The sequence below is a fragment of the Amblyomma maculatum genome, chromosome 10 (assembly GCF_055883805.1).
Source record: "Amblyomma maculatum isolate TAMU_Amacu chromosome 10, ASM5588380v1, whole genome shotgun sequence".
Taxonomy (NCBI): Eukaryota; Metazoa; Arthropoda; class Arachnida; order Ixodida; family Ixodidae; genus Amblyomma; species Amblyomma maculatum.
In genome coordinates, this window is record NC_139353.1 from 148,107,166 (window position 1) to 148,119,582 (window position 12,417).

The window sequence follows — 12,417 nt, forward strand, 5'->3', positions numbered from 1 at the left end:
AAGTGGACCGAGCAATAAATTAAAACTAAATAACAAAAACAGACGCGTCGACACTAACCTCATAGCGATTACAAGATAACATAAAAATCTCCTCTGAGTACGAGGCACAAGGGCACTTTTCAAAACCAGCGCTGGACTATTACGGCGAGCATCCATCACAATACTCAATGGTTCACCCAGATGCTGCAACGTATCGCTCGATAACAGCTATGCCCTATGTGCGAAGCGTGCAAGCAAATTAGAATGTAATGATTGACATATTGCAAAAGAAAAAAAAAACGTTGACTTGCGGCTGAAGCAAAAACGTTACCACAACAAAGAAAAAGGCTTCTCTTTTTACAATGTGGAAATAAGTAAAGCCCAAAAACCGGTGAGAGACGAAAAGAAAGCAAAAGAGCGATTGTAGCTGTTGTTGGCCTCTTGAAGAGTAACGGGAGTTATTTTGTTGCTTTCCGTCCTTTATTTGTTTTCACGCTGTACTTTCCACGATCAACCCGTACCAACGGATCATCCCTGTTGCGTGTATCTTTGTGAAACCATGACAGCGCTAGCCCTGTGAGCTTAAAGCTAAACCTCTTTATGCAGATGTTGTTTAATGAATTGAAGCTATGATTACACGAGAGAATACACTTTAAATTGCGGTTGAACGATAGCATATGCTAAGCATGACAAATTCAAAAGAATGGATTTCAATGAGATTGAATCAAACCGTGCATTTACCAAAATTTTCCCGCACGGCAGCTTCGTCAGTGCTTCGTGGCGAGACTGCAGAAAGAAAGTAAACGTGACAAATTTTTAGGATGCCATTTTATCCCGCTCATTGGCTTTCAGAAGGCAGTATGAACAAGGAACGGCAAATGTGACAGTTTAATCAAGGTTTCCCTCAAATCGCCGCAGAAAGGGTGCTTGAACAAGCAAACAGTGACGTGTGCTTTGTTTGTTTTTCCTCAAAAAGTATTCGCTTAGCTCCTCCTATGAAGTCCATGGCAATGCATCTTTAAAGAACCTGTCTGCCCTTGACGCTCGGGTAAAAAATAAACAAAACAAACGAAGCTGGATTTGTTGACAGATGTCGGAAAGCATGGAACATTCCAGCCGCTATGGTCTGGTCAATATTAAAAGGAAATGTACTTCCAGCGCAGCTTGCGCTGACAGGGGTTTAAAATGTTCTGCTGCCAGATTCTTTATTCCGTTTCTTTTTGCTAGCGGTAAGCAAGCCTTATAGATAATATGGCCTTGTCGTTTAAGGACACCAGAAACGGAATGCTATTATTAAGGCTCTGGGAGCACAAATAATTTTATTTTTCTGGCAGGGTGGCCTACGCATTCCATGGAACTAAATCACATATTTTACTTTCTTGCATTTATGGTCTAGCCCCGCGTTTTTGAGGCTGTGTAATGCGGACGCTTGGGCAAGTTGGTAATCTAAAGTTAGTTCCCGCTATGTCGAGATGAAACAAATCACAAGCAAAGACGGCGCTCACCTTTATGCCAGGGTGCATCGAAGGCCACCGTCCACAGCGCATACGAGTATCCAGGGGCCAAAAGGGACTTCATCACAGCGGAATACCTGAAGAGAACATAAACATATATTTCAAAGCTGGCACGTCCTACCGTGAGTGCAAAGCTTTTTCGAATATATAATGTGCAAATTAAAACAATGTGATCTGATAAAAGGCCCTGAAAGGTGTGCTCTTCATGTGCAGCAGTGCTTTTCAGTGGAGATAAGGGAGAAATGGCCAACATCTTTCGTCTTTTGTGGGGGTGGGAAGGCGAATTTCTTTATGGTCTACTGCCCGGGGTATCACATTTTAAGCAAACAAGCCCAGTGCTTCGATGAGGTATCGGAGACAGTCCTTGAAGAATGCTACGCGATGGGCTTTTTGGACGCAGTACAGCTAAAAATCAAAGCTCTCTCGTGCTCCCCATCGAAAGCCACGTCCTTCTCTTCTTTCTACTTTGGCCGCCACTCCTCGATGGTGACGTGAACCACCATGACGGCATCAACTCGTCCGTCTATGACTGACAGATCAAGGATGGACGGAGTCTAGTAATAGTGATTGAAGAAGAACACCAGGCAGACATCTTCTGCTATCAATAAAATATATATCTGTCTCTCCACTAATTGTACTAGCAGCTCGCCGAGCGCTTCTCTTTCGGCCGTTTTGTCGTCGCGCACGCGGAGTCCCTACTCAGTGACCATTCTGTGGACTGCGCCGTTCTTGGAGCCTTCCTACAGACACCACGCCTTCCACAAAATGCGTAGGAGGAAGGAATCGGATTCCGACTTGCAGATGCATGTTAGAAGCTAGGCAGTCAGGCAGGAAAGTGAAAACCCTCTGACAGGGAGCGAGGGCGGGAGCTAAAGATGAGAAATACGAGATAATCGGATGATGGCGGCTGTAAAAGAACTAATAATTACTCTTTTTAAAGAATGCTTGCGGCCTTCGTTCCAGGTGTACGGCTTACAGTGACCGCTGAAGAGAATATTTTCGACCGTTCACGTTTGAGCACCGCTGGCAGTGGCAACTAATTTCATGAGCTGCGCTGAAATGCTATCCTGATAACAGTGTCAGTATTAACAGATTTATGCACAAATTTACGCACAAAACTGCTTTCGATGGCGTGCACAATTTTCGCAGAAGAGAGTCGAAAAGCTGCCTCTACAGGGTACGTCATCTGTCTAGCAGTGAGGCAAGCGCCATCCCGGCCTTTGGCGCGCTTGCCTCGCTGCCCGACAGGTGACGCACCATGTCGAAATAGCTTTTCGACTCTTCTGCGAAAATTGTGCCGTAACTGAGAGCAGTTTTTCCTTGATTTCGGAACATCTAGGCAAGTACCGATGTTGAATCAATTATCAGATAACGTAGACTATATTTTGCTACTTTGTGAACGCTGTTTCATCGCGAATGGGGTAGTAGATTTTGCATAGGAATTTTTTAAAACCCGCCACCCAAATATTCCAGACCCTGTATATAGCCCTTGTCTTGTCTTGTGTTGGCTTGTCTTTTCAGATATCACACTGAGGTTCTTTAACGTGCGCTGACCTCAGACAGCACTGGGGCGCCTAGCTTTTCGCCAACTTCGAAAAGCGGCCGCCAAAGCCGGAATTTGATCTCGCTTCTTTAGGAACAGTAGCAGAGCGCCGTAACCAATGTGCCAACCAGGCGGGGCTAATTGATTAGTTGATGGATTACATAAATTTTGGAAAATTAAAGAGAAACATTTTAATTGGATTCATTGAAGAAATGAGCGATTGCAAACAGGGGATTGAAATGTGTCAAAACTCTCAGAAATCTTCATAATCCAAATAGTATTATCAAGAATACCTAGTGTGAAGTGTCAATCAAAAATTTAAATATTGAAAGTAGTGAAAAATAGGAAGAAATGGGATAAAAAAAGGGTCAATGGTCAGAATGAAAAGCCAGTGCTTTAGGGTGCTGATTTATAAAGCTTGTAGTGCGCAATACGATTGTTTAAATAATTTTCTTTACAGAAAAACTGCACAATAGCACAATGGTTCATATAGGTGCTAGAATAGTGGAATAAAAAGGCACCTCTTGATGTTGCTAAGTCAAAACTCTTAGTTTCAGTAACTGAAAATTTATTGGAACAATTGAAAGCAATAAAAAATTAAAAAAGTTCAAATGCGCCAAAATTGTTACGTTAAAATTTATTGCTTGATGATGCTAATTAAGAAGGTTTATTGTGGTTTTGATCAATTACGTAACTTATATAATTGTAAAACTTTAAATGCTAGGAAAAGGTTGTTAGGCGGTGTCAAAGTGGTTAGAATGAAAAGTAATGTTAAATCATTACTAATTTAAAATTGCGAGTAGGCTATTGATCTATAAATAATAGAAATAAATAAAAAAATTAAAAATGCCTTTTGATATGTGAGACTGCTCAGAATCAGCCAATGTTTGTAGATGCTAAGTATCCATGGATAATAAATTAAAAATAAAAAGTATACTAAACAAAACAAATAAAAAATTAAAATTCGTGAAATGTCGTTCGTGTGTTACGCGTTATTCACGACATATATTTAAAGGCAGAAACTAAGCGAGCCACACATTTTTTTGACCGCTCTCATTTGGGAGAGAGGGCAGAGACAACCTATAATATTGAATATGAGAGTGTAGATCTCAGATTTAGAGCAAATGCTTTCAAATGACCTCTGGACAACCAACAATCATTTCGAAACAGTACAAGTGCCCCAGCAAAATATCTTATGCGTAAACGCGGCTTGCTCTACTGGTTCGCATGCTGTGCTTTTCAACTCTTCGTTCAACTCTTTTTCCTTCCTGAAAAAATTCTGTGAGCGTGATATTTCACTGTTACTTAAACCTTTTAAATTAAAATTATTTACCTTTTAGTCGAGACTGTCAAGGAAAGGGCCGACTTATCTTTCGCGTTATAACTCATGTTCGTAGAGCACATTTTCGTTTATCTTTGGGGTTAGATAGGAGTGCAACATCAAGACATCGATATATTCTGCTCTAATAAAAAGTGGGTAAAGGTACGTGGTGAATACGTCTGAATCGTTCAAAATCCGGGACCATTATCAAATTTTAGTAAGACTCACTTTTTTCTGTCTGGTTCTGGGATTGCCGTGAAACCAGATCTGTCCCAAACGATGTCCATGGGTCCGGCGCATTCTCTGTTGAGGTAGCCAAAGTATGCAAGTGATAAGGTACACAATTCCTCTGGTGTTCACTGAAGACATGGAAATTATTTACGACCGTAATTCTGGAGATATGCGCAGGACTGTGCCCACAAAGTTGATAACTCCGTACTACTGAAATTAACAAAACAAGAATAGACAACCATAACATTGAAACAATCCCTCAACTATTTAAAAGGTGTGATTAATTGACTATGATACAGCGCATCGGGAAACGCACAGACAGAAAGGGGGACAAGCACTGAACTTCCAACCAATTGTTTTTCAGAAGCGTGTCCGAATAAATATGAATTAACTTGAACAAAACAAACACAATACAACAACCACAACGTATTTATTCTGACGGGCTCCTGAATAAAATTTATTTGTAAGTTCAGCGCTTGTGCCTGTTCCTGTCTATGTCTTTCCTCGTGCGCTGCCTCGTAATAAATCCCCAATCGGTGGCTTCCCTGTATGTCTGCATTTCTTCACAGCCCGCCTACACTAAATCATAGAGATTATAAATTAAAGCAGACCGGCTGCCTTCGAATCAGGAGCGAGACTTCTATAGCAGGTTGTGCAGAGAGGGTCTGCAGAGGTCTCTTAAACAGGCGGCACAAATTTACATAGAAAAGCCTACATTTTAAGAATCGCTCCATAACTCTATGATAACAGTAACAGGTGCCAATCGAAGGTACAGTGTGGCTCTTGTCAAACTGAGAACTTGACCAGTTACATGAGCCCTTTGCCGAAAACGTCCATCAGTCCCTGAGCAAGGCGACTATTCCCGACATTACGTCTTCATTTTATATATAATATCTTAATGGAAAGCGATCGCACAGGTGTATTATTCCCGTATATTAATTAGGTATACTCCTACTGCCTTCCTTGCACCACGGAATAGGGATTCTCCTAGTGCTATTCTTAATATCTCTAGAATATGTTTGATCATTTAGCACTGACTATATTATTACTTGGCTCATGCATGGCATGTTCAGGAAGGGTTATTGGCTAGCGGCAACAAAACCCTTATCTGGTTCCGTTTCAACATTTTGACGTAGCCGTTCTCCGTGCAGCAGTTAGGGTGTTGTGTTACCACTTCGCGTTCCATTAAGCATCCTTCTGCTAGTCAAGTTGGGGGCAAGTGTGAAACAGAGATTAGAAACGACGACAAATATCTATACCCAAATATATGCTATTGCATGTGTCCACCAAGAAGAGATATCAAAAGTGCGCCTTTCCTTTCCTCGAGAAACCATTCAAAAATGTTTAGACTTTCAGTTCAGTTCAGTCGTTCAGTCGTGTCCGACTCTTCGTGCCCCCATGGACCATGTCACGACACGCTTTCCGGTCTCTATCTTCCTAACATCACATAACTTCATCTGCAGTGCCTCGAGGATGCCATCTAACCATCGCGTTCGCTGCCTACCCCTTCTCCGGCGACCCTCAACCTTTTCCAACATCAAATCTTTCTCCAGCGACTCCTCTCTTCTCATCAGATGACCAAAGTAGCTGAGCTTTAACTTTAGAATTTGACCCTCCAATGAGCAGTCAGGGTTTATGGTCGACAATATCAACTAATTTGATCTTCTGGCAGTCCAAGGAACTCTCAGCAGTCTCCGCCAGCGCCACAATTCAAACGCATCAATCATTCGGCGGTCAGCCTTCTTCACAGTCCAACTCTCGCATCCATGCATCACAACTGGAAAGACCATAGCACGAGTTATACGGATCTTGGTTGGCAGACTAATGTCTCTGCTCTTTACTAGGCCGTCAAGGCTAACCATTGCTCTCTTTTCCAGAAGCAGGCGTCTCCTAATTTCATGGCTGCAGTCTCCTTCCGAGGTAATCTTGGCGCCCAAGAAGAGAAAATCTATCACAGCTTCCACTTCTTGTCCATTGACGCTCCAGACTTGATAGGGCAAGACGCCATGATCTTTGTCTTTTTAATGTTCAGTTTAAGCCCAAACTTCTCACTCTCTTCTTGTACGCGCATCAGAAGTCTCTTGATTTCCACTTCATTTTCTGCCATTAAAGTGGTATCATCCGCATATCTAAGGCTGTTGATACGTTTTCCAGCAATCTTCACTCCAGCTGAAGAACCGGCCTTCCTCATGATGCACTCTGCACATAGGTTAAATAAGCAGGGCGACAGTATGCAGCCTTGCCTCACTCCTTTCTCAATCGGAAACCAATCAGTAAGACCATGCCCGTTCTGACTGTGGCCTCTTGTCCTTCATACAGGTTCCTTAGGAGAGAGATGAGGTGAATTGGAACTCCCATCTCTTGGAGAGCTTGCCACAATCTGCTGTGATCTACGCAGTCAAACGCTTTCGCATAATCAATAAAGCAGAAGTAGATGGGTTTCTGGAACTCTCTTGCTTTTTCTATGATCCAGCGAAGGTTGGCAATTTGGTCTCTAGTTCCTCTACCCTTGCGAAACCCAGCTTGCACGTCCGGAAGCTCCCGATCCACATACTGCTGCAGCCTACCTTGCAGGATTTTCAACATCACCTTGCTAGCACGCGCAATAAGCGCGATTGTGTGGTAGTTGGAACAATCTTTGGTGCTGCCTTTCTTTGGAATGGGGATGTAAACTGACCTTCTCCAATACTGTGGCCACTGCAGGGTTGTCAAAATCTTATGACATTTTTGTTACTTTTTTAGAACTTTTTTTAGAACTTTTTTTTTAGAACTTCTTTAGTTTGGAACTTTACTAAACTGTTAACAGTTTAACCACTACAACCTATCGTAAACACAACTCTGCATATCTTAATCATAGCCAAACCTCTGCGCATTTCTCTTTCCCTTTAGTTTCGCCTATATCGTAGCGGGTTTTTTTTTCTGTGCATTTACTCCGTCTGCCCAATACAAAAGGAATGTGAGAACAATGAAATCGTACATATGAAATAAATCTAGGTGAAATCAGGTATACAGTATCAAGATAAAAAGTGCAACGTGGCGGAAAAATTTTATTCTGGATCCTACACCTTACACTTAAAAACAATATAAAACGTTTTGAGTGTCCGGTTAGACGGCGTGTCGCATGTTCGCTGCAAACGAAGCCTCCTCAGGATGTCTCTCTGTAAAGCTGACGAGGGCACCTAAGGTGAACAACGGTGATATAGAAAACAGGTGAAGTAGAATTTTTTTTTCCGCGCCATTCTTTCCAGCACATTGCAGCAAAAAGAAAAAAAAAGCTAGCTCCACACTGACACAAGTTTTTGTCAAAACGTTATAAATGCAAGGCGTCAGAAAGCTTCTGCGCTGTGTCAAGTGGTTAATTTTTACTGTGTAAGCTCAAAGCTGATGGTGCAAACAGGTGTCCGCCGGAGGTGTTTGCAGAAAGGGTTTCGAGAAAATGCCGTTCAACTTCTGCCAAAAGTGGCCATCTGAACTACCAAATTTTGATTCCACCAATAATGGTGCGCAATCTAATTCGAGAATGGCCATCTCAATAGTGGCAATCACCTTTCATGGGTCTGCAACCAAAATTTGATTCTCTGTACCCGCGTGTCATTTTTTGGAGAAACAGCAGTAAACACGACGGACAAATAAGAAGACGGAATCAGTGCTCGTCCCGTCTCAATTTTAGATTAGTTCACGCAACAAGTATAGGGGATGTACAGGATGTGGCCAGGGTGACGGGATAAAAGCTGCATCAATAGCAGCTTGACTGGCCCCGTCTCCCAAAACAACATGGCAGCAATCATGACAGTTTGGAAGCTCGGTAAACATATATAATAGAAAGAACAACAAGTAGCAACAACTTCATATTAGCAAAAGAATATACATACGAAGACAAATAGGCAACAAACAGAAAAAAAAAGAAGGAAAATATGATATAATTCAAAAAATAGTCAGATTGTACAGTACGGGTTAGTAATTTAAAATATTTTTTTCTTGATTAGAATACTCAGCTGCTTGTCCGTTAGCTTGTATTTGTTCAGTATACATGGCAGCGTGTTTTGAATCATCTGGAGACCATAGTTTGTACGTGGTCGTGGAATGTGTCAATGTTCATGATGGCGGGTGTAACGAGATGACATGTTAAACTGTAAGTTGGCAGCAGCCCATAATGTTGTTTTATTTTTATGGATTTCCGATTTCAGGGATGCTAACAACTGATGCTCGTAGAGGGTAGGACGTTTAGCAATATTGTATTTACGGAATAGATCAGAAGTGTGGGAATTGTGTAGAGCGTTTGCAATTGCTCGAACTGCGTGTTTTTGTAATGTAACTAACCTATATTATTGATTTCTTCGTACCAATACCCCAAACCAAATGACACTATTTCAGATGATATGCAAACATCGTGTTACGGAGCTTTAGCTTTTGAGGGAAGGGTAAAACGTGCTGCACTTTTCTCAACATACCTAATGGTTTACACAGTTTAGTTGTGTTATGCTATGTGAGAATCTCATAGCATATTTTCATGGAAAACGATTCCTAGTGTTTTTGCTGAGGAAGAAATTTCGATTTCAGTATTGTTGCACTTCAGCTGAGTAATGCACGCATTAGTTTGTTTAGCATGAAAGAGAACTGCTTTTGATTTGGAACAGTTTAATTTTAGACTGTTTGCGTTTGACTATTTACATAGTTTGTTTAAGAGTATGTTTGCGGTTTTAACAAGGTCATGTGCAATATTTCCTGTAAAGAATGTTCTGGTGTCGTCGGCATATATATAACGTAATTTATGGTGTTATCGAAAGATACAAGATCATTAACTTAAGCATTGAAAAGCAGTGGGCCAAGAATACTTCCGTCAGGTACGCCATGCTTTTTTTGTTTTGTAGTATGGACATTTCATTTCCAACACATATTCCTTAACATCGATTTGTCAAGTAGCTTTACACGAGATAAAAAGAGGTCCCACCAACACCCATAGCAAGACGATTTCCCTAGTACGATATTGTGATTGATTCTGTCAAACGCCCTGAAAAAATTCACGAATAGTCCTAGCATTAGTTGTCACTTTTCAATATTACCTAAAAGAAAGTAGTAAGTCTTATAAATGCACTTTTCTCTAGAGGTTTTGAAAATATTAGTAATGTTGAGATAGGCCTATAATTTCCTCAGTTATCTTTTTCCCGGGTTTGTATGCTACTGTCACTTTAGCATTCTTGTGTTGCTCAGAAAATACATCGGTATACAAATCTCTATTTGCTCATTCGCTGTGTCTAGAGATGTCTCTAAGAAAATATCCTAACAAGTAGCTCCACTCTTCGTGTTACCACTGACCTCACATATGTACCAAAAATTGATGGCTAACTTAATTTGGTCAATTCATTGGTTACCCCGCAAATTTGGGTGTGCCAATCATTTAACGTCCCTGGACGCCTGAAGTTTGGCGTTATTCGAATTTGTACAAAGTTTGACTATAACCTAATTAGAATATTGCAATTCTGTTGTGACTTCCACATTTAGGTGAGTGAACCTCACAATTTGGCCCTGACCTCCTAAATATAATCTCGCCAACATTTTATCACAGTTGTATTTAACCTAGTATGAATATGACCAACAGAGTGGTGGCTTCTAAAGATAGGTGGGCAACCTACCAAATTTCGCATATGCGCATCCTCCTTGCATGAGAGGCGCCACCCTTGCAATATGCTGAACAGTAGAATACATGCGGGTCGTTTCGCAAGATCTTAGTATTAAGCGCGGTGTTTTAAATTTATTAGCACCCAACTGTTTGCTCCCCAGCCACGCATTCATTGTCGAGGTCCTTAAGTGGCCAGAAAGTGAACGACAACAATGATAGCTTCAAGGTATCCTGCGCACACACAAAACAAGGACGAGAAGGGTACACCCCCCCCCCCCCCCCCCCCCCCCAACAAGCGCAGACTCGCGACTGAAATTCATATGGAAGGAAACACATCTTATATGCTTTCAAGCGTCATATATAATCTCATGCGCAGTTCATAAATCTGCCTTCTTTTTCATAAAGGTTGACTGAACGGTCGCTTACACAATCATCCCCACGCTTACAATCGCTTACCACGCTTGCGTTTCACAATGATAGCAGATTGACGAGGAGAATCCTCTTGAAAGCATCCTGCATTACCGGCAAAAGCAGGTGCGAGGGTGCGTCTCCTCCAGCCTACGCCCTCCCACTTCGAAGAAAAAGTATTTGATAGGTTGGGACTGCAACGTTTCCTTTGGCCTGCGAGCGGTGAACTTTCATAGTGTAGAGAGAGTAGCTTTTTTAGGCTTCACAGGATAACGATGGAGCATTCACTAGTCAGTTCGTCCTACAATGACATAAAAGCAGCCTTTTGACGTCTTCAGAATCAAAAATCACCTCATATACATTCGATACACGTGGAGCAAGACGACAACACATCATCATCATCATCATCCTCACTAAACCTATTCCAGAACAAAGGTGTTTCCATTTTCCCTACTATTAACCCCTACCCTTAGAACAAATATAATACCAAAACTGAGAAAGTTGCACAAAATAGAGGATGTTTAAAAACGACTGCACCGCCAAGCAGGCAGGAAATGAGTTCTCCGAAATCTCTTGCATTTTGTGGGTTGCGGAAGGAACTAGCTCGGGCTGTATCTCTATAAACTGCTTCTCGTGTAAATAGACTCGTAGGTACTACTTTCAGTTAATAACCTCAACATCGTGTAGATTCAATACAGGAACGCACAAGTTTGCATATAAGAGCCCTATTAATTTCAAAAGATCTTGTGCAATCTATCCCCGATGTATGAGCAGAATTTTAATCTCAATAATTTCATTATGCATGTACACATTTTTCCTCCTTAAGCTAGTCTTATTCTTGCTAAAAGCAAGACCAAGAAGACAGGGAATAATAATTATATACTTCTTGGTTGCCATTCATGAAAAGAATAAAGAAATATCTTGTTTTCGATGTTGTGTCATGATTCGCAGCTCACTTTTTAAAAACGTTGAGCATAAGTGGCAATTATACAAGTTAGAAGATTCAGCTATTTCGCTTGGTTTCACTTGTAGAGTTAATGAAAAGCGCTTGTTATCTTAAGCGTAGACATATTCATCTTGTCAGGCAGTCGACTGTCAAAATAAAAAAAAAAAGGTATTTTGTTCTGCACTAATGGTCGACATATGCACACATTTCAGGGAATGTGAACAGCCAAGGAAATCTACACATTTTGTTTATCTGCTGTGCAATTGAGGTGTTTCCTTTTTTGCATTCGAATCTAGTGCATGAAAGCGCTGCATAGCAAAATGACATAGAGAAGTTTATGCGGGCATTTTTCAGGCTTGTAACTTAGGAAAGACCAGTAAGGGTCACAATTGCCTCCAATTGGTTGTGTTAGCTCCAGTATGATAGATAATAAGTCGGGAAGTATGATCATGAATTGACTCGATGTTTAATGATCTGGGCTTTGAATCGGTGATCTGCTATTACTCCTGGTATTGAAAGCTCGCAAGCAGATAAAGTGTGCTAATGTTTAAAATTTAGAAACTATTCTTGGCAAAATGCGTTCTAACTTACTGTCATCACTCCAAGCATCTCAAAGGACACATTGCAAGCAACCGGCGTGGTTTACTTTGCGTTATACCATTCTTGTCTGACCTGGTTAAAAGCCTTAAGAACGAGCGAATTAAGAGAGATTTTGATTTAAACTCAGTGGCATTCCACGCGTTGAAGTGCCGCAAATAGCTGCCTCGGAGAATTGCGTAGAGCCACTTTCATGTTTGTTTACCGTTGTATGCAATAGGCATGACAGGAAGAGCGGGCATACAGTAACTCATAGGT

The 12,417-nt window shown here is 41.3% G+C and overlaps 1 protein-coding gene across 1 annotated transcript in view; it reads right to left on the reverse strand.

Moving 5' to 3' along the window:
* Nucleotides 1-703: 703 nt before the first annotated feature.
* Nucleotides 704-12,417, reverse strand: part of LOC146177688 (thiopurine S-methyltransferase-like) — an 86,156-nt gene continuing 74,442 nt past the window's right edge. The window contains exons 5-7 of the mRNA XM_084581617.1: nt 4,586-4,660; nt 1,485-1,570; nt 704-765 (exon numbers count right to left, since the gene is read on the reverse strand). Coding sequence (XP_084437743.1) covers nt 704-765; nt 1,485-1,570; nt 4,586-4,660 — 223 coding nt within the window. The remainder of the gene's footprint in view (nt 766-1,484; nt 1,571-4,585; nt 4,661-12,417) is intronic.